The sequence below is a fragment of the Colletotrichum abscissum genome, assembly GCF_030869225.1.
Source record: "Colletotrichum abscissum strain IMI 504890 chromosome Unknown Scaffold_35.1, whole genome shotgun sequence".
Lineage (NCBI taxonomy): Eukaryota > Fungi > Ascomycota > Sordariomycetes > Glomerellales > Glomerellaceae > Colletotrichum > Colletotrichum abscissum.
Genome location: NW_026850265.1, coordinates 229229 through 250496, shown reverse-complemented (window position 1 = coordinate 250496; position 21268 = coordinate 229229). Strand labels below are relative to the sequence as shown.

The window sequence follows — 21268 nt, the reverse complement described above, 5'->3', positions numbered from 1 at the left end:
TCTGTTATTTCTGTCTGATGAAGAAGGAACGTCTCTAACGTGTAATGATCAGCGATGTATGTTTGAGCTTTGAAAAGCAAATGAGGTGAATCAGTTGAACATCTCATCAACAATCACCTATCCTGGCCCTTCGGTGAGAACAACAAAAGTCTGTGGGACAGGTGTAAAGACAACTACAACAACACAATGTACCATGCCACATTGCCAAAGTCATAATCACCCCCGAATTTAGATGAGGCTGTCGTGAATAGATGATTTGAGCAATGAAAAATGCAGCTGGCACATCGTTGTCTCTGTCTTCAGGCTTCGGTTCTCGTTATTTTGACCGTGATGCCCCGCATCATGAAGTGTGATCTCAAAAAAGGTCTTTCCTTATATCAGGCGCGAGATATCTCATGAAAACGCAGAGTAAAATCGGGAGAATTTATAGGTCATTGAGTAGGTCCCAACCCAAACTATACAGGGGCCTAAAATCAGTTTGGTTCATCTGGAAATGAATACTAATCAAAGCCCCGTGCTTTCAATGCTTGCGGGAAAATCGTTGGCTGTTCCAATGACAATAGTGGATCTTAATACTGACTCGGATTCCGAAAGAAAAAGAGGAAAACAGCTTACCATCCAGACATTTTACCGCACATCCGCCGGGGTAATTTGAATAGTGTGTCTATACTAATCAGATTCTGCTCAGAGAGCACATACCGGGAACGAAGCTGCAGCCGCCGTACCCACAACCTTGTAGAAGGGCATCAACAGCGGCATATATGTATTAGTAACCTTGTAAGTCTTCATAGATCGGTCGGGATGACTCCAGATTGATGCGAGTCGATACTAATCAGAATTGATTTAAGATCGAACTCGGTGGAGAAGACTAGACGCTCAAGTTGTGAACGACCTGCAAAGACCCAAAAAAAAGATCGATGAAAATTAGTAAATAGAATGGAACTTTGCTTAAGATTGAACACAATTTTGGTTCTCTCATAATGGGACATTACAACTACCAGGAGTGTACGTTGTCTTGTGAGGAGATCTAGATAGGCTCACGTCGCCGGGGATGCTTCTCGCGATCTCGCATGTATTTCTAATCGACTTCAATATTTCTATTATCTTCATACCACCTTGCAGGGATTTACTGATGACAGGTCCTAACGGGGGGCTCCCGGGAGTTCGGACGAATTCGAGTAGCTCACTAAGCGGGCTCAGGGCCTGGCCATACGGACTCTAAGATGGCGACTGTGCCGTATCATTATGACATGGCGCTTTCACTTAGTAGCTTACACGGTCTTGCATTGGGAGAGTCGATTCCTCTCACGGAAGACCGAATTTATAATTATTGATCATCCTCTCACGAAACAGAACATTTGAATCAAGCACCATCACCGATTCCAATGCCAACTTCACCCTGATCAACCTTCAGTCATAATAAACCAACATAGTCTCACAAGATGGACGTTCTTGCCACTCTCGACTCCAGGCTCCATTTCAAAACGGCCGATCTCAACGGTATTCAATACAGATATATCCATGCAGAGCCTGATTCGGGAAAGTCTGTTGGTACTGTTTTCCTCGTCCACGGATGGCCTGATTTGGCCTTGGGCTGGGCCAACCATATTCCCTTCCTCCTCTCCAAGGGCCTGAGCGTCGTCGCTTTGGACAAGATTGGATATGGTGGGACTGATTCACCCGAGGATGTCAAGTTTTAGTAAGTTACGACGCGTTAAGGAGTCAACCAGAGGTTGGATCGGTTAGAGCCTGCGGAAACTAATCATTTTGAACCTAAATAGTACCTGGAAGCGCGCTGCAGACGACATCGCCACACTCGCAAGCCAACTTGGTCTCTCTCGTATCATCCTCGGTGGACACGACTTTGGTGGAGCAGTGGTTTATCGGACCGCCATCTGGCATCCAGACCTCGTAGCCGCCTTCTACGTGCTCAACACGCCTTTCGCAGCTCCCACGGCCTCATTTGTGGACCTCGCATACGAGTGGCCTGGATTTAAATACCAGCAGCAATTCCGTACAGATGCCGTTGCGGACTATGTCGGGCCGGCTGATGCCCAGAACACAACGCGCATTCGACAAATCCTGAACAACGTCTACGGTGTGATTGGCCCCAATGGCGAGCAACCCAGCAACGTCACAGACATCGGATTCTACTTTGATCTGCTCGACCTTGTGACTACAGACACGCCGCTTCTCACCAAGGCGCAGATTGACTTTTATGTCGAAGAATACACCAGAAAGCCAATTAATCACACGCTCAACGAGTACCGTAACAACAAGCTGAATTGGGAAGATGAGCGGGTGCTTATCCCTGACAATACCACTTACAGCGGCAAGTTCAAGCAACCTGCGCTGTACATCGCTGCAACCCAAGATCTCACGCTGCCTCCGTCTCTATCCGAAGGAATGGAAACGTACTTTGACAATTTGAGCCGAGGTGAGATTGACGGCGGGCATTGGGCAAGGTGGCAGAAGCCTCTCGAGGTTGAAAACTATGTTGGAAACTGGTTAGAAACCTCGGTGTTTGGCAATGCTTCCTTGAACCTTACCGCAGGGCTCGGTCTTGGAGCGCCCTGCGTGTAGGTGCTAGATGAGGCGATGAACCAGCACAGGCGTCTGGCCATCATCAACCTTGCGCCTTTGTATTAGACCCGTAACAGTGCCACCTGCCATGTCTATAGAGTTCAAAAAGTCTTCTGTACATATTGAGAATAAGAGAGAAGCCAACATAGTCGTTTAGTGTTTCAAATGGCAGTGGGTAAACATTGACGCCGGGGAATTTGTAATACATTGAGCTTAGCTCCATGATGAAATTAAGAACACCAATCATATGAATGACTAACAGAGTAGACGTTGAAAGATGTTTAACTCAAAGTCAAAGTCAAGAGCTAGTCTGGCGTGTTTGGTCAATTTGCTGACTGGATGCATAGCATGCACGGTGCGTCAGTTCGCATGTGAATAACCTCGTGTGCCGATCTACGTCATTCCGTCATCCTGCAGAAGGCGGGGAACATATCTTATCGATGCTCAAGTGTGTAAATTATCCAAATTCCTCGCAATTGTCACTCCGTCACTCCATGAAACAGAGCTGAATTGACAATGCCTCATTCACCGTCGGTCGTCGAGGAAGCCTCTGTTGCCCGAACAGGTGGGGGGTCTAACATTCCACTCGTTGACCTGAGTGCCCTGAAAGACAGCACCAACCCTGAAGCAGCACTGAATGCCGGCAAGAGTCTTGTGGACGCTTTTAGAATATCGGGCTTTGCCTATGTCAAGAACCATGGAATCCCCGAGGAAATCATCAAGTCCGCCTTCCAGTGGGTTCGTCTACAAGAACGGACTTTCTCTTCATCGCTGTCCATGCTGATAATTCCATGATTAGAGTGAGAAATTCTTTTCCCTCCCTCAGGCTGAGAAGGACAAGGCGCCGCATCCACCCGAGGGATGGTGGCATCGCGGGTACTCCGGCATTGGCCGAGAAAAGGTGTCGCAGATGGTATTTGACGCCAAAGAAATCAGCGAGTTGAGGAAAATCCCAGACTTCAAGGAATCATACGAGATTGGGCGCGAGGACGATGATCACCTGCCCAACATCTGGCTCCCCGAGGAGTCGCTCCCTGGGTTTCGGTCATTTTTCAACAACTTCTACGAGGTCTGCTATCAGCTCGAACTCCACCTGCTCCGTGCTATGGCTCTCGGCATGGGCCTGGACGAAGATTTCTTTCGGGACTACCATGTGATGAAAGACAACCAGATCCGCCTCCTCCACTACCCGCCGGTCGAGGAGAAGCTCTTGCGCGCCGGCAGGGTCGAGCGGCTGGGAGCGCACTCGGACTTTGGCTCCATGACGCTCCTCTTCCAGGACGAGGTCGGCGGCCTCGAGGTAGAGGACCCCAACGAGGAGGGCCGATTCTTGCCCGTGTCGTCCATCCCTGGGACGATCGTGGTCAACATTGGCGACTTCATGCAGCGGTGGAGCAACGACACTCTGCGGTCCACTGTGCATCGTGTACGAGCGCCGCCGCTCGAGACGAACGAGAGCGGTGACCGCGTGACCCGGGCACGATATTCAATTCCGTACTTTATCGGCGCTGATCAGGAGAAGACGGTAGACTGCGTGCCGGGTTGCTACGGCCCCGGTAAGCCGAAGAAGTACGAGTCGATAAACAGCCGCGAGTACATCGAGATGCGACTGAATGCGTCGTATTAGAGCCGGAGAGATATCCTTATTATCTGTGCCTAGCAAATGAGATGATGCTTTCTTGAAGAAGTCTAGGGCCCCGTCGGCCACCCCTCGTTCCTGGTCTTGAGCGGCCGACTCCGTACAACACATGTACATGCTGTCAAGGTCACAGCAGTCACCATTGAGCACGCGGAGAACCAGGTTCTTGATCATTAATGAGTGCTATTCCTTGCAGGTTCTTGCATGCGAGATCCACTGGCAAATGCCGCGAGTCCTCAGCTGGTTGGCCTACCCGCTGACGATCCCCGGCCCCTCTTCCGGTCGTTTCTGGTGATGAGGGCCGAACATGGTAGCATTTTACACCTTTGGTCAGCGGCCTTGGCACATCGCTTGACACGTTACCATGGGCCATGGCACAGCTTAAAGCTGCAAAATTCGGGCGGAGCTGACATGAAGCTGACAACCGGCAGATGAGGAGATGCTCTCCAAGACTCCAACGGGTTGGAGAAGAGAAGCGAAGCAGAAGACCATATCCAATCCGCCCGCCCCCTCCCCGCCCGGGGATAGGGATGGTGTTGATGCGGTGAAGGGAAAATTGACTGATCACCCAAAGAATTGGAGGCGACAAGGCGTGCGCACGTCCACGACCAGGCGCTTTGCCCGGCCGCTGTGGGGTTTTCCGAGCTCGTTGAAGAAGGGGAACAGGGACCGGGGATTTTGTCGTGACTCGTGGCGGGCAAGTTCCCACCCTCTCCCGCTGCCGCTTAAGCAATTCGATTTCTCAGTCTCAGAATTACACACTCTCTCCCTTTCCTCCCGGGATTCGAGCAACAGTTACCCGGAATCTGGGTACAGCAACAGGAAACCCTGCGACGACACGACTAGTGTACAGCTTCACATCGCGAGTGCAAACCCCCCGATACCATCCGACAAATGTGTCCCGAGGGAGACGAGGACCAGACGGCCGCGGCCACGGCGCAGCAGCAGGAGACTGCGGCGAACGCAGCGGCTGGAATTCTACCGGCTGAGCACTGGGTGCAAGCGGCACGAGTCAGTTAGACACCTTTTTCCACCGCGGGGGCGTAGATTCTCTACATGCCCCCCCTTTCAACGGCGGCCGCCCGCGGGATTTTGATGATTGACAGGCCGCTAGGACGCTGCTAACGACGACGATGCCGACTCTGCGCTAGGCGACGACAACGCCAGCTCTACGGCGTCGATCACCTCTACGATCTTGCAGTACCGGAAAATTCACGGGAGGACGTTCCACGGCGAGGTTGGCGACGCCCAGTATTGGTAGTGCCTCCCGCGGGCTGAGAGAACTGAGCGTTTTGAGCGTTGCCGCTAACGGATTGTGAAAGGGGGAGCAACGATGAGCAACAGAATGAGGCTTGGGATATCAAGTGAGATGGAGACCGCCAATGACGAAAGAAGTGAGAGGTCGAAGCTGACGGTCATTAGCCATCACTTACTCACCTTGTCGATGGGCGACAAGCTTCACTTGGCACCGCTAGACAAAAGCAAGGTAGGTGACGGGCTCATCGGCGGTGGCTTGCTCATCGGCCTGAACTAACGAAACCCTAAATAGCTAAACAAAGCGCTGGATATTGGGACAGGAACAGGTGAGCGGCGCTTATGTCATTCTCGGCTCATGAAGTCAGGCTAACGGCATCGTAGGTATCTGGGCTATGTAAGTCCCTGCTCAGAAATTCGACATGAGTATGTGATGCAAGAGGCTGAACTCTGTATAGTGATTTTGCCGACGAGAACCCCGAATGTGAAGTCATTGGAACGGACATCTCCCCAATCCAACCTAGCTGGGTTCCTCCTAACCTGAAGTTGTGAGTACTCGAAGCGTCAAGATCCAGCAGCTGGTGCCGTTGATGACCCCACACAGTGAAATTGACGACTGCACGCGCGAATGGACCTTCGAACCAGAGTCCTTTGACTATGTTCACATCCGCTTCCTGGTCGGCAGCATCGCGGACTGGCCCGCGCTGTTCAAGCAGGCGTACAGGGCCCTGAAGCCGGGCGGATACCTGGAGAGTTTCGAGGTCTCGCCGGCCATTATGAGCGACGACGGGACCGTCCCGGAGACTAGCGCGCTGGGCCAGTGGGGTAAGTTCTTCGAGGAGGGCGGCCGGAAAATGGGTCGGACGTTCCGGGTCCTCGACGAGAACTTGCAGAGGACGTCGATGGAGGACGCTGGCTTTGAGAGCATCACGGAGTGGAACAATAAGGTAGATGAGAGCCCTTTGAAGGATGACCTGCGCTTTCGGTATCAGAGGAAAGACTGACATGGGAAATGATAGGCCCCCATCGGCAACTGGCCAAAGGACGAGGTGAAGAAGGAGATTGGCGAGTGGGCTCAGCTGACGCTCCTGTCGGACATTGAGGGCTACGTTCTTTTCATGGCCAACGTCATGTCGACTTGGTCCCGTGAGGAAATCCACATCTATGCGGCGCAGCTGCGTCGCGAGATCCGGTCTGGTAAGCTGCATGGGTACTACCGCCAGAGAGCAGTCTGGGGACAGAAGCCTCTGAAGACCGAGGCGTAGTCCCGCTCTTCGCTACTACCTTGATTACTCTTGATTTCATCTGAGCTAGCGAGCGTGAATAAGCATATGCAGCAGAGTTCATCGAATTGGATGCCTTCCCACCACATTGGCGTGCTCCTGTCTCATTGTGAAAGGAGTCTAGCCGCCGAGGCTCACACTTCAGAGATGAACGTGACCCGTAGGTGCGTCGGGTCGAGCCGACTCAATCAGCTTATACTATGCTCAGTAAGGCAAGGGCATCCGCATCTGGAAGGTGAATCTTCTATAAAGCACAGGATTCAGGGTGCTGAGTGAGCTGTTCGAGCTTCGAGGTGGAACTCCGCCGGTCTCGATGTTACGTGGAGGTTGACGATGGCTTCAGATATTTCAAGTTTTAGCATCGCTGAAGATGAACCGTCGCCGAAAATGAGTATAAAAGAAGGCTACTTAAGCCTGCTTACTCTGTCACCGAATTTCGTATCATCTTCAACCATCCGGGCAACTTGAACAATCACCACAACTATCTCACTCTGCTTTGCAACATCGAAGCCGGCAAAATGAAGTTCAACTTGCTCGCCCTTGCCGCTATTGTATCACTGGCCATGGCCGCGCCGGTCCGTTTCCCCTCTGGCCGTCATCTGAGTTCATAGTGCCTGTGTCTAACACGTAGTCAACGTATAGGTAGCCGACAACGCTGTCGTTGAGGGCGCTGGTGGCTCCCCAGGTGGAAAGCCCTGGAAGCGCGATGACGCTGTCGTTGACGGCGCTGGTGGCTCCCCAGGTGGAAAGCCCTGGAAGCGCGATGTCGCTGTCACTGAGGACTATCCTGGTGGAAAGGACTGGTAGTGCAACGATGCGCCATCAATGCCTCATGTTCTCTTCCATTGGACTGCGAACAGAGCCTCAGTTTGTTAGGTAGCTCATATCGCATGTGCAAAGCTTCTGACGCTCGAGGGAAATGGATAGACATACTGCAGATCAAAGCTGTATATGGCGTTCAAGCTCAGTTTTAATCCTGAGTGGTTCTACTCATATGAATGACCTAACTTCGTACGACTAAAGGTATCTCGTTTGCTCATAATATCACGTCAAGTATGAATTTCCCACACGTTGAGAATGCCAGAATCATTTCTGGCATGGTGCCCATGCAAACACCGCCCAACCACCATGTACTGCCCATTCCCAGAGAAGGCAGCCGACACCGCGAACCCAGACTCTAACCTCGCTGAGTAGACCACCTTTCCAGTCGCCAGATCCGTGGCATCAGCACCATCGTCTGACCGGTACACAACCCACCGCAGGTCAGGTGAGATCGCCAACGGGACGCCCTCGCTCCCCTTTGCCGTCTCAAGGTTGTAGCTGTTCATCGCGCCGCTCTCAGGGTCCCATATCGTCACCGTCCTGCCCCAAACCGATGCAATCACTCCCACCGGGCTCACAGCAAGCCGGAGCGGGTTCCTCCAGTCCTCCATCTCGATCTTGGCAATGTTCCGGCCAGTTTCGACATTCGTGATCCTCAGCGTCCCGTCCTTGGACGCGGTGACGAGCCTGGTGCAGTCCGCCGTCCACTCCGCGTGCGTGACTTCATCAGTGTGGCTGCGGATGACGCTGTACCCCTGCCCTTTGGCGGCCGTGACGATCTCGACACGATTGCGTACTCCCTTGATTGCCAGAAGCTGGCCGTCGGGGCTAAAGGAAAAGGCGCGGATGCCATGCCACTGCAGGATGAACTTGCGCGCATTGGGACTGTTGTCGTTGACCCATTCGACGACGTACAGGGCCGGCCTCTCGAAGTGGACCATATCGTGTGAGGTTAGAATCGGCTTAGGGAACCGGTTGACGTATTCATCGTGGTGCTCCGTCGTTACGGCGACGAGGTCCATCAGCGGGGAGAAGACCATGTTCACGCCTTTCACTTTGATGGTGCGCCTGCGCTCTCCTGAGGCGGCGTCGAAGAGACTGATGTCTTTGAAGAAGTTGGAGACGGCGAAGGAGGTCGGGTCTGTTGCGGAGGTGAAGCGGATGTCGACAGGTTCCTTTTCCAGGTTCATGGTGATCTTGCCGACGTGACGGAATGTGGCGTGGGCGGGAGCTGGTGCGAGGAGAGTCGGGTATGGGTTCACGTCTCCGTCTACGCTTGGTGCGGCGGACATGGAGTAGGTTGAAGAGCCGGCGTTGTCGGCGGTGACGGAAAGTCTCGCCATGTCTGATGCCGGAACCGTGGTCGACTGGTTGTCTATGAAGGTCCGGAGGAAGTTGAGGAACCCGGCGAGCTTCTGTGGCGATATGCTCTGGTCTGATGCGGGTTGTCGGTTCAAGATCTCCTTGATGGAGTTGATCTCCTGGAGGATCGCGCTGGTAGCATATGGAGGGGACTCGCCGGCCTCCTCTGCTCTTTGAAGATGTCGGACCCTGCTGTGTCTCAGTATCTCACCAACATCTCGTAAGCAACTGAGTGGGCAAGCTTACAGGTCTAATGCATCAACCGCCAGGCCCATTGTCCTCCTGCCCGTGGTCAAATGTGAGTTGAGGGCCGAGGCGCGGCTGGCTGCACTCCTCCACGCATCGTCACCGCGCCGAGACAGCGACCATCGGGACTTCTCAGGTCCCGTGTCAGTGACAGACCCTACGATCTGGCTGATGACCTCATTGCAGAATGCCGGGACGCATCGGATTTCGCTCAAGAGCTGGTCCTCTCCTTCGCAACTCGCTACATTGCGTCGAAGTGCGACGATGCTGTCCGAGAGTGAGAGGACTTGTTCTTGCACGGGGGAGAGCTGTGCTTCGGCTTCAGGATGGGTCGCAGTGAAGTCACGTAAAGCTGCGGTGGCCGGTGACAGACCGGCTTGCAGCTGATGGCATTCTGAATTGACACTGCTGGCGTCTGACGTGCTCATGATGGTGTGATACTTGATCGAATGTCTTGGGAGTACATGGCGTTGAGCTTCATTCCGCGGCGGCAGTTGTCGCGCTTATGAATTAGCGAAATGCTTAACTTGCCCCCCATCAGGCAGCCAAGTTTCGGACCGGCTATGCTCAAGGCTGGGAATGCCAAATGATGTCAGGGGAACTTGAGTGCAGATCTGTCGTGGCACAGTCAGCACTTGAGCTTCTCTTTGGTTTAGTGCTCTTCACTGAGATGACTTCTTAGAGACCTTGCGCCACTGTGGTGGTGTCACTACCGGTGCTAACAATTCTCCAATGAGGACCAAAGGTCATTAACTGTGCTACAGGTAGGGCTGCGTCGTCTCTCCCGTTGTTCCACCCATGCGATCCTGATCCTGCCGGTGATTCTTGCATGTTGTCATCTTTTATGTATGCCGTGACCTGGTTTCAACCATGCCACGGTGGGTGAATTAGGGATGGATGCTGCCGGCTTCTCACAAGATTATCAGGGAGTGCGGCACATTACCTTACCGCGCGCTGCCCGCGTGTTGAGATCGTCGCCTTACAAATTCAACACTAGCCATGGCAACTTCTCGTGTTCGCGCTGCTCTTGCAACAGACTATTGAAGGTGGTTACAAAGTCTCTGAATCGTACTGCGTTCTAGCTCTATTGACGACAATTTGGGGCTTTCAGTTGATGTTGGCTGAGGGCTTCTGGCACCTCCACTCTACTAAGCACGGACATAGATCTATAGGTCTGCTAGACGCCTCCCCATCCAACCAACTATCACTGGATGTCAACATCCACCAATCCCCGATAGTCTAGTGGTGAGGATATCTGCTTGTCACCGGGGAAATCCCACGATTCGCAGGGGACCGGGGTTCAATTCCCCGTCGAGGAGTCTTTTTGCTTTTGAGACCCTCATGATACCGATTTTGCTTTTTCCTATTATGCATTCACTTTTTAAGTCACTTGTGCTTCCGTTGGCTTATTTAGAAATGCAGATATAAAGTAGTTGGTTGCGTGATGAAGCTTCAAACAGAGGACGACCGATTTGACTCCATGCCTACTTCATTCGCATATCCCTAACTATGCCAGAACAAACCCTGCGCCGTTCGAGATAGTCACGTAGTTGGGTCTAGGAAGCTCCTCGTCGGTTTCCCTTGCCTCTTCCTCCAGGCCTATTTCCAAAGTCTTGTCTCCATAGTCGAAGAACCAGGTCAAGAACCCGGTATACTGTATGCCTTCTTGGCAATGGATCCAATACTTTGGTGAATGCTTCCGCTGGATTTTCAGAGCATTAGCTACCCCCTTGGTCTTGAGTCCAACGCCAGCCTCGTTGATTGGGTGCGTCATTGCAATAACCTTCGCGTCGGGGTTCATCTCCATGGCGGCTTCGACGATACCGGGGTCAACTCCGTGAGGGCTGTACAAAATGACTTCGTCTTTTCCATCCGCAGCTGCGATTTTGATGACGATGGCATGGTAAAGGTTCGGGTACTTCTTTGTCTCGTCTTCAAGCCGGAAGATGGACAACCACTCGGGAATCTCTGGCGTAGCGGGCCACGCCTGGCCACGTACAAAGTCCGGAAGAACGTGGACGTTGTGAAAGTGCTTCATTGCAGAGATCGTGGTGGCGGCGTCTTCTACGGCAAGGACTTTGAGTGATGGATCAAAGGTTCGCAGCGTCGGTTGGTGCAGGTGATCCGGATTGGTATGGGTGACGGTCACCGCATCGAGCCAGTGCTCGTCGTCTTCCTTGGAGCCCCCGACTGCCTCCTCAATCTCTCGAACTAAATCTTCGCAGGATTCGATGGTTTCTAGCACCGATTTTTCCTTGAGCGACAGCCGCAAGAAGTAGCTAATGAGCATGTCGCTGACGCCAAAGAGCCAAGGGTCTTGCAAGATATGGTAAAAGACCTTTTTACCGGTCGCTCCTGCAGGTCTGGGGATAGAGATGAGCCATGCGTTGTCGCAGTTTGCGAGGGTTACGATAGGTCGTCTGGGGGTTTGTCTCGCTGCGGCGAGTGTTGCGATGAGATTCGCGCGGTCCATGATGGGGGTTGAGAAATGGTGGTGGTAAGTACGCGACCAAAGATGAATTGGTCATTGCCGGGGGGAACGTCAATAAGTACTATGGTGATAATGATATTGATCAGCATGGCGAAGTCGAATGTGTTTGAAGCACAACAAGGGACAATTTGCATCCAACCAATGTCAACGTCTAGAATCAGCCTGTCAGATTTTAGTTTACCATGTCAGCACTCTCATGGGATTCATATCCAATGCAGTCTCTTTGAAGGATTCGCCTGTGAGTTGGTGCAATTAAATGGAATGATTCTGATAGGCAAATAAGATCACAAACGATAGAAATGTCACAACTTTGCATATGCCCAGAAATCAGGATCCGATTCACCTTGGTGGTTGCAGTTTACGACTTACGCTATTTGTATGGATTATTATAGCGCACGCTGTGAATGTCAATTCTGGTCCATTCAAGATACCTGTACTCAGTAACATTCTGGATCTTCCTTAAATTTGATTGGCTGGGTTAGCAGTCGATGACATTTCATTGTACATCTATGAAGTTGACGATTTGATACCATGATGGAAGCTCATGCCAGACATCATTTGTGGGGCGAAATAGCGCTCTAGCAGATACCGCTAGGTTCTTAGTTCAAAATGTAAGCGCCCCCTCATTCCTCCATGAATCCACGAGGCAACACGTATTACTCAGATCTGAACTTTCTCAAAATCGACGTCTTCATTACAACGTTGAATGCCCGCTCAAGTCCTCACGAAGCAGCGATCTCTTCGAATCCACTCCGTAGTCGGTAAAACCCCACCCTGACTAGGTCTGACCTTCCCATGCTGCATTAGAAAGTCTAGATCTTTAGGGTACCAAATGTGCCCCAGCCATGTGGATAGAAGCTTGGCAAGGTCTGAACTGTATCGTAAAATGACCCGTCAACTCGGGACAAACTGAGGCCACAGCTAGAGAATGTAACCAAAAATACAGAAAAGTCAACTCAGCACAAGCCAAGATGTCAACATATCTTCAAGGTCATGGTTATGTTTTAGTGACAACATCGACGGCATTGCTGACTCGGTTACGTAGTTGCTATTGGTTACAACCTCATAGCGGTCTCCACTTGCCGCTTTGTCGTCGGAACCGGATGAAAGCGGAGCACATAAAACCAAGACACCTCGCCATCTTGGCGAGTAAGGAGTCGTTCTTTTTTCCTAATCTGGTCATGGCTAGACGCGTTTCTCTTCTCATCTACAATTCTGCATCAGCACAAACCACTCAGGTTGAGTTCAACGACCTGTATCATCTTATCCCACCGGAATCACGAACTCAAATCACCTGCAATTTGGTCTGGGGGGAGGGAAGTTTCTATCAACATCACACGTAGCACAAAACCTCACCTCACCTCACAAAATCGGCTAATGCCGGGCGGATTTCAATGGCTGCTCAAGCTCACAGGCGCTCTCGCAACGGTTCGTCAACCCGCACTCGACGAGGCTGACAAACGCGTCGAAGTCTCATCGCGCTTGGCTCTTTCTACCGTCTCTTGGCGTAGGATCTAACTTTTCTCTGCTCTTGACACAGGATGCGGGACATGTCGAACAGCCCGTATCAAGTGCGACGAGGCGCGCCCGTTCTGCAAGCAGTGCGAGCGTCGTGGTGTCGAGTGTGTCGGATACCAGATACATCTGAAATGGGTTGAGATTAGCGATATCAGCCCGGATAGCCAATCTGCAAGCAAGAACGTCATCAAACCCCGAAGTTCTTTGACGATTTGTCCATCAAAAAAGTCGGCCGCGTGTAGGAAAAAAGCTATCCCCCCGACATCCGTAGCACGCAGTCTGTCAGTGGGCCCGAAACTTCATTCGTCCTCAGATGCCTTCATTTTCAGACACTGGGCCGACTCTTTGCCGGATCTTGTATATCCCAACCCTGAAGAATACGCTACCATACGGCAACCATATCTTGCCTTTGTCTGGAAGGAAAATTCCATCCTTCTTCCAGCGGTCCTGGCTGCCGGGTCCGCCCATCTTTACGCACTCGGGAAGCTCAAACATGCAGAAACTCTCGAAAGGAAACAGAGAGCACTCTCCACAATGGTGGCCTGCGTAAAGCAGCCTAGAACCATATCGAATCCCCAGTTTCAGACGTCGTTCCCAGTGTATTTGAGTGAAGAGGCGATTGCAGCATCAGCAGCGCTCGTTGGCATGGAAATCATGCAAGGGTCGCATACACCATCAATCATCCCTCTTCTTCGAGGCCTTAAAGCGCAAATGCAAGAAAGACACAATTTACGACAGAGAGTGGCCCCAAATTGGCCAATCGAAAAGGACACTCCAATGATGGCAGTGAACGTCAAGATGATGGCTTACATCGACACGTTCTGCTGCGTACCTTGCGCAACACACCCGGTCTTTGACGAGCAGGCCTGGCAAGATCTCATCCTCCCAAAATGTCAAGACTACTCTGCCGCCAATGGGCCAGACATTGTTTTCGGCTACTCGATGCGCATCTTGCCGGTGATTGGAGCAGCAGCCTCGCTGGTTGACGACTTCTTCCAAACGATGATTATGCCCGAGGACTTTGTCTCTTCTCGATGTCATCTCCTAGAAAAACTTGAATCAGCTTGCCAAGATCTTCCACCTCCTCAACATCAGCCAGATCCAAATACTGATCCATCGGCTCCGCCAACGAGTCTCAAAATCCGCGATGCCAACGCCTGCATCGCAGCCGCCCGGGCCCACAGCCTGGCAACACAAATCTTCCTGCTCCGCGCGGACGAGGGTGACTCAAGCACGTTGGCAGCCGAACGTCCCACAAAGCATCCCCTGGCTTTGGTGGAGCAGCTATCCGACGCCGTTGCCGCCGTGCCGCTCGACACGCATGCGGCGACCATGATGGTTTGGCCCGTGTTTGTGCTCGGCTGCGAGAGCATGGCGGTGAGCGCACGGCGGTATGAGGTAGAAGACCTGTTTGAGAGGATTATCGACAAGCAGAAGCTTCTCAATATCTCAGTGGCGCTCAGGATGCTGCGGGAAAATGTTTGGACGGGGGGTGTGACAAACACTGCGAGCCCTGCGAGTAATTTGTCCCCTGCAGAAGAGCCGTGTCGATATACACAGAATCAGTGGGTCAAAATGTGTTGGAAAGAGCGGCTGCAACTTTGTTCGGCATAGGAAAACTACATGTACCTTACGAGTTTGCAATGACCGCAAATCTCACGACTGTGCGTGCAATCTACGACGCAGTAACTACATGTACTCGTACGAGAGATGAGATAGAAGATGGGAGGCAAGATTGGACTTTTGGATAATGATGATGATTCTATCTATATTCTACACATTTTGATCGCTCGAGGTTCTAAGTACAGATGTTTGATAAATAAAGGCTATTTGACAAGAATGTAACTGGTGACTGGTTCACAGTACAGTATTCGACATAGGAAAAGGGGGTATCTTTCCGGTTTCCGTAGTACAGAGGGGATAAAAAAATTAAGACATCTTCTTCGCTTGCTCCTCCAAAGTTTGAATAAGTTTGCTTCTCTGCCGAATCTTTTTGCCCCACTTATAAAAGATAAAGGGGACGGGCATGAGCACGACCTCGGCGACACCGACCGTAATGCCCGCAATGCGCGGTGTCAGGGCGGCGTACATGCTCTTGCCGACGAGCACCAACACGGCGCCCAGAATAGATCTGAAGACGAGGTTACCGGCTGAGGCGGAGGTCGCGTACATGCCAAAGACTTTTGAGATGTAGCTGGTTCCGTAAATGAAGACGAGGCCGAAGCCGTAGCCGAAGGGGACACCAGATAGGACACTCCAGTAAAAGGGGATGTCGATGGGTAGGGAAGTCAGAGCGAATGAGAGCTGGCCGACGGGCTCGAGGACCGCACCGATGCAGATGAGAAGGACGACTGCCTCTGGCTCCTGTTGGCCAGTCTCCGGGTTCTTGGGTTGGCGATTGACCAGCTTTCTGAGAAGCGGCTCGGTGGCTAGGACTAGCGCGATACCGACAAAGACGCCGAGGAAGGCGAGACCAGAAATGGCGACGCTCCAGCCGCGCTCGGTGGTGTAGACAATAGGAAATGCGACGTAGGCCAACTGGACGATGGCGTAAATGACAGATATGTAAATGTTCCAGAACATGAGCACGGGCTCAGTGAAAGATAGGATGAAGGGACGGGACACGGCCGTCCTGATCCTGCGGAAGATAGGAACGGTGTCGTCAAAGTCGGACCAGTATCTGTGGTCTTCCTCTTCTTGCCGCTTTGCAGCAGCCTTCTTTCTCAGAAGTGTAGGCCGGTACGTCTCTGGGACGGTCATGATGAAGAGAGCTCCGACGGCTGTTGAGATCAATGACATCCAGTTGAGTGATCTCCAGCCGAAGGCTTCAACGAGAAATCCACCCTGTCATTATTGTTAGTGACCTGGGCCGAGGAACTTGAGTGATTGGAACTTACCATGAGAGGCCCGAGGACGGGACCGTTGAGGGGTCCAAATGAGTACACTGACATAGCCAGCGGCAAGTATTTGGGGTTCGTGATGTCCATGATGGAGCCGCCAACGTTGGAAAGCATGACACTTCCCGCGACAGCACTGGAGTTCGTGTGAGCAACTGATCTTATAAGTGAAGGAACAATGTGAAGGCGGCTTACCCTAAGAAACGTGCCACGATGACCATCGTGAAGTTGGTTGCCAGTGCGGCGAGAGGAATCAGTCCCAAGAATACTGTCAGGCCGCCAATGTACATTGGTCTTCGGCCAAAGGTCTCACTCAGAGGTGCCATGATAAGGGCACCAAGGGCAAGACCGACGAGGTAAAGAGAGATACCAAGGAGAGGTAGTGAAGGGTTGGTGACGTTGAGCTCTTGGCTCATCTGGGTGATACCACTGGAGTAGGCCGTCGAGTAGATGCCCGTAGCCAGTGTCGTCAAGGCAAACATGGCGACGACGAGCACACGGTAGGCCGTCGACCAGTTCTTTGGGTCATCCGGGTCTCCATCCCAAAAGTCGACACGGAAGGCCTTGAGGGCTGTGGGCGGGCCCTCGTCGTCTTCATTTTCTGGCTTCTCGTCATACTTCTTAAAGTCCTCGACATCAAAGTCAAAGTCTGGCACGTAAAAGGACCATCGTGGAGGGAGGGCAGTCTTCTCGTTGAAGACACCCTCGATATACTCGTTGGCGACGGGGTAGTATGATAACCTGCTTAGCCGCGGCAAGCGGGAGAAGCGGTCTGACGGTGGTGGTTCAAGTCCAAGAGGTTGGAAGCGTTGGCTTCTTCGCATCCATGAGCTCCTGGCATTGATGAAGGAGTGCCTACCAGGAGGCGGCGGTGGTCTCGGTGGGAGAGGAGCGAATCTGGTCTGCTTCTGTCCACCTGGAGGGTAGAACTGTAGCCTGGCGGGGTCAGGCACTTGGAGAGAGTCCGACATGGTGATGGATCATTACTGCTAGCTTCCAGACTGGTAGCGGTGAGTGAAGGAGAGGGAATGGAGGTTTTCCTGTCAATGATGGGCCTCATTGAGTGATAACTGCAAGAGGCAGGGAAAGGAGCCCGCCGAGGACGGGGACCGACCCTATCAGGACCATGAAGTCCAAGGGGCGAGAACCACATCATTCTCGCTTGCTGTGCTACGCATGTCTTGGATAATTGACGGGCAGCGTCTAAGAAGCAACGCAGGCCTTACATCCCACGCCCCCCCTCCCCACATGGCATACGTCGTTGTAGCCGCCAGCTCGGGGTGGCTGATGATGAACACAGCTCATCATCATGCTTGGGGACCCCAGGGCCGGTGATCGACTAGGATCACCTTGGGTGCGGATCGGCGGCACCGCAGCGATAACCCAGGAATTATTAATTTCTCTGAGGACTCCTGAATCAACGAGACGCGACGGGGGAGGGATGGGATGGTGCCCACAACGGACGACCGCAGCGGGCAAGCCGCAAAGATGATGTGCCAAAAGGAAAGCCTTTCGGGTGGCCCATGCCCCCCTATCCCGGCAACTACGCGTCAAACCCCACGTGCCGTTACGGGTTGGCGTTATATCAAACTGTTTTAAGGACTTTCGACCCGAATGTGTGTGGGTGGAGTACGTACCCTCCGTTGGATCGAGTCAATGCGACGCTGGTGAGGTTCCTAGTGGGATAAGACTAGGAAGCCCCTGTCGGTCGATTGGTCCGTACTCAAGGAATATTCCCTGGCTATGCACGGGCGATCATCCTGCAGGGGCTCAAGTAGAGATGGCAGGGTCAACGTCCGTCGTCTGCCAATGATAGGAGGAAGGGCGACTGGACGACAGGATCTGAGGGAACCAAGGTGCGGCGTCTAGAACTTGTTGTGTGAAAGAGATTGCAGGTGCCAACTCCAGTCGAGGCGGACAAGCGGGGTTCTGCTTCTCTCTTTCTCTTACTCACTTGCCGTTCTGGGTTCTGGGCAGCAAAGGCAAAACAAACTCATGGAGATTTTTGACTTGTGACAGTGGGTGGGTGTGGGTTGTGTCAGTCCCAGATCTCTGGCAAGAGAGGCAAGCACGGCACTCATTCATCCACCCGCTCACGCCGTGTGGCACATATGCTCCGCAGAAGAAACTCTGGGTTTGGGATCTTTTCCTTTGCTGAGACTTGAGGGGATTATGGAATATGTACTACCTAGCCTTATGTCGGCATCACGGCACGGCAAAAGAGTGCCTGGCGAGGTATCACTGGGCCGGTGGATGAAGTATCAGGATATGTGCAACGACACATTTGTACGTTGATGTGAGGTGTTTGCAAACAAGGAGGCCCAAAGTCGAGACTTTTCAAACATCGATCAATCGATCTTCACCTCCTCAGGGAGGATTGATGATCTCGCCATTACCCTGCATTAGTGTGGCGACAAATGCAACATGCCCTACGTAGCACCACCGAGATGTACGATAAACTGGATTCAATGTTTATGCCAAGCGTGAATAATTTCTAAGAAACAGATGTACATGGAATGAAGTCATCTCGAGTACACTTAGTTCCATTTTATACTTTGTATCGAAATGAGATGGCAAAATGAGATGCCTGCAGTCTATATTCTCGTTCCGGAGTATGGCACATCGTTTTGGGAAGAGAGGTATGTTTGAACTTGAGAGATAATACGAGATATGATCATCGAATTGTGGTATCGAACATAAGAAATGAAGTCTATGGAGTCCCCGAAAACCGCTAGTTTTGCCTAATAATCCCGAATCCGAACAAGATATTTACAATGAAGATTGGACGCCTTATGAGCAATTTGAACTCTGTCCGTTAACGTCTGTGAAGTCCTCCCTGATATCCGACAACGCCCTGCCTCAAAACACTAGAAAGCTTTTCTCAATACAAAAGTCGACAACCAAGTGGCTGTTTATTTTGTCTTGAAAGCCTGGCCAATGGCGCCACCAGGGTGGTTCTTTGCAAAGACTGATGATACCGATGAGTACATCTCCTTTGAAGCAACATACGCCAAGGCATCGCCCATGGCAATGGCCATGGTCGTAGAAGTGGTAGGCGCAGAGACGCCAAAGGTATCCTTCTCAGACTCGGGGATGGGAGCAGGGAGGAGGATGAGATCAGGGCGGGCCTTTGCGATCTCGCATGTCTCCATGCTGGTGGGTGAAGTGAGGAGGATGAGAGGGCACTTCTTGTTGAGGTGAGGCAGGAGGAGCATGAGCTCGGGGGTCTTGCCGGAGAAGGTGATCATGATGAGGGTGTCGTACTCTCCCACAATGCCCAGGTCACCGTGGAGGGCCTCAGTGGGGTGAAGGAAGACGGCGGGGAGACCCAAGCTGCTGAAGGTGGCAGTGAGCTTCTTCGCAATCCAGCCAGACTTGCCGACGCCGATGAAGACGACCTTGCCGCGGTGATCGCGGTGGCGGACAAGAGCATCAACGGAGCGGTAGAAGCCGTCGCGGCAGACGCGCTCGGAGGAGTAGAGCTGAGTAAGGGCCATGAGGGCGTTTGCCTCAGTGCGGAGGACGTGGATGGCGCCATCGAGCCGGTCTTCGTATGATGATGAGGCCCTGCGGTCCTCGTGGGTGACGTCGCGGAGAGGAGATCTGGGCATGGGTGACTTGGGGCCGCGAATCTCATATGATTTGGCGAGGTTGACGTTGAGCTCTACGGGGCCGCGGCTGCGCATGCCCATAGCAGATCCAGAGCGAGGAGGAACCATTTTGAAATATGTGTGGTGGAAAAGGGAGAAAAGGTTGAAAGAAGCGGGTGAGGCTCGATGTTTCTGTTGCTTGGAAGAAGTGAAGCAGTGAAATGGAGCCCGGCTCTGATTTGTTTTAATCAACTCTGTTGATGTTTGATGAGAAGAAGAAAGGCGGTTGGAAAGTGAAGCTGATGATCTTGCTGATGATAGACCCGTGATGGAGAGAGGAAGATCCGCTCTTTAATACTGATCAAAGGTGCTCGATCCATCGGATACCTTGGAGCCATCGATATCTCCAGTATATTCAGTCTAGTGTAACTTGTAAGCCTAGAAAAAAAGAGGAGTTTGGTCGTTGGGCGTAAAGCGGATCCTCAATTTGATGCACAGGGAGGTCCCTGGCTCGAGCCTATCATGGGCGATCTGCCGTCAAAGTTCATGACAGAGGGTGGGCGTCCTTTTCCACAGCGAAGCGGTATCCAAGGTGAACCATGCTTCACCGTGTCGGGGGGGTACAAGCTCACAGAGAGCCCTTTCATTTACTCTGGACATGCACGTTTGGCCGCGGTAAGAAGGCGTGGGAAGGGTGACGAAGTCGCAGTCTCAAAATAGCCCACAATAAACAACGGGCCAAGACTGGTAAACCCCCCTCCCCTTAATCCAATAGGAAACCTGACGCGAGGGTTCGTGCGCCTCCGAAGAGCAGGCATATGCCAGACTTTGCATAATGTAAGCCACCTCATCCCGCGAGAATGCTGTTATCAGTTCCCACCTCGGTTCATCGGTGGTATGTCTTGATTTGTTCCGGGACGGGATGGGGGGTTTGTCAAGCCACACCGACGCGACGGGACGACGTGGATATCCCGTGGACCGTCCATAGTGTATTATTCGTAGATATCAAAGAGAAAAGCTGGTCGAGCCTGGGTTCTGGGCCTCGGTGTACCTGCATGCTGGCAAGGGTCAGAAGAGGACATCTGCAGGTCTTGGCCATCTCCCCCAAACTCACTTCATCTCCGTCTAACCAGGACAAGAGATCGTCCCCTCTGATCAATCTGATGGGCGTCCGTGGCGTCCTGATTCGGGCGAGAAGCTGGGCCAAACTTTAATGTTTATCAATCCACGCTAGACGCATCTCTCCGTAGATTGCTTTTTTCGGTTTCTAAACGCCCCCCTCGTTAATTCCTGTCATTCTACGTACAGCTGTCGTGATCCCCTTCGAGCTGCGCCTGGTACGCCATGGCCCCCTCCCGCCAAGATAGCCGCCTGTTGGACATAGATTTAGACGCTGGGTGGCTAGGCTGGACACGTGCTGGCCGCCGTTGGTAGCACGGCAAGGTGTCTGACTCTGACATACGGTCCCCTTGCATCGCATCCAATGTTGTCCAGGCTCCCTGACGTGCCGAACCTCATCTGAAGAAGCTTTCAGATGACGCTGTCGTACTCAAGGTGAGTTTCTTGCTTATTTGGCTTCTTCT

The 21268-nt window shown here is 52.4% G+C and overlaps 9 protein-coding genes across 9 annotated transcripts; 5 read left to right on the top strand and 4 right to left on the bottom strand.

Moving 5' to 3' along the window:
- Positions 1 to 1442: 1442 nt before the first annotated feature.
- On the top strand, positions 1443 to 2583 carry CABS01_12052 (epoxide hydrolase; the record flags this gene model as incomplete). The annotated part of the gene is made up of 2 exons (XM_060545406.1): positions 1443 to 1699; positions 1782 to 2583. 2 exons carry the CDS (start codon positions 1443 to 1445, stop codon positions 2581 to 2583), a joined length of 1059 nt encoding a protein of 352 aa, XP_060396922.1.
- A 516-nt stretch (positions 2584 to 3099) lies between these two features.
- CABS01_12051 (uncharacterized protein) lies at positions 3100 to 4210 on the top strand (the record flags this gene model as incomplete). The annotated part of the gene is made up of 2 exons (XM_060545405.1): positions 3100 to 3321; positions 3383 to 4210. 2 exons carry the CDS (start codon positions 3100 to 3102, stop codon positions 4208 to 4210), a joined length of 1050 nt encoding a protein of 349 aa, XP_060396921.1.
- A 906-nt stretch (positions 4211 to 5116) lies between these two features.
- Positions 5117 to 6741, top strand: CABS01_12050 (methyltransferase domain-containing protein; the record flags this gene model as incomplete). Its single annotated transcript, XM_060545404.1, has 9 exons — positions 5117 to 5233; positions 5337 to 5479; positions 5545 to 5586; positions 5645 to 5708; positions 5772 to 5805; positions 5861 to 5873; positions 5935 to 6024; positions 6081 to 6423; positions 6496 to 6741. The coding sequence occupies 9 exons, from the start codon at positions 5117 to 5119 to the stop codon at positions 6739 to 6741; spliced, it is 1092 nt and encodes a 363-aa protein (XP_060396920.1).
- A 536-nt stretch (positions 6742 to 7277) lies between these two features.
- CABS01_12049 (uncharacterized protein) lies at positions 7278 to 7566 on the top strand (the record flags this gene model as incomplete). The annotated part of the gene is made up of 2 exons (XM_060545403.1): positions 7278 to 7334; positions 7402 to 7566. The coding sequence occupies 2 exons, from the start codon at positions 7278 to 7280 to the stop codon at positions 7564 to 7566; spliced, it is 222 nt and encodes a 73-aa protein (XP_060396919.1).
- Positions 7567 to 7808: 242 nt separating this feature from the next.
- On the bottom strand, positions 7809 to 9617 carry CABS01_12048 (ribosome assembly protein 4; the record flags this gene model as incomplete). Its single annotated transcript, XM_060545402.1, has 2 exons — positions 7809 to 9132; positions 9190 to 9617. The coding sequence occupies 2 exons, from the start codon at positions 9615 to 9617 to the stop codon at positions 7809 to 7811; spliced, it is 1752 nt and encodes a 583-aa protein (XP_060396918.1).
- Positions 9618 to 10696: 1079 nt separating this feature from the next.
- Positions 10697 to 11662, bottom strand: CABS01_12047 (uncharacterized protein; the record flags this gene model as incomplete). The annotated part of the gene is made up of 1 exon (XM_060545401.1): positions 10697 to 11662. The coding sequence occupies one exon, from the start codon at positions 11660 to 11662 to the stop codon at positions 10697 to 10699; it is 966 nt and encodes a 321-aa protein (XP_060396917.1).
- A 2070-nt stretch (positions 11663 to 13732) lies between these two features.
- Positions 13733 to 14812, top strand: CABS01_12046 (uncharacterized protein; the record flags this gene model as incomplete). Its single annotated transcript, XM_060545400.1, has 1 exon — positions 13733 to 14812. One exon carries the CDS (start codon positions 13733 to 13735, stop codon positions 14810 to 14812), a length of 1080 nt encoding a protein of 359 aa, XP_060396916.1.
- A 315-nt stretch (positions 14813 to 15127) lies between these two features.
- CABS01_12045 (major facilitator superfamily transporter) lies at positions 15128 to 17066 on the bottom strand (the record flags this gene model as incomplete). Its single annotated transcript, XM_060545399.1, has 3 exons — positions 15128 to 16042; positions 16096 to 16231; positions 16291 to 17066. 3 exons carry the CDS (start codon positions 17064 to 17066, stop codon positions 15128 to 15130), a joined length of 1827 nt encoding a protein of 608 aa, XP_060396915.1.
- A 1941-nt stretch (positions 17067 to 19007) lies between these two features.
- On the bottom strand, positions 19008 to 19814 carry CABS01_12044 (SIS domain-containing protein; the record flags this gene model as incomplete). The annotated part of the gene is made up of 1 exon (XM_060545398.1): positions 19008 to 19814. The coding sequence occupies one exon, from the start codon at positions 19812 to 19814 to the stop codon at positions 19008 to 19010; it is 807 nt and encodes a 268-aa protein (XP_060396914.1).
- Positions 19815 to 21268: the final 1454 nt, after the last annotated feature.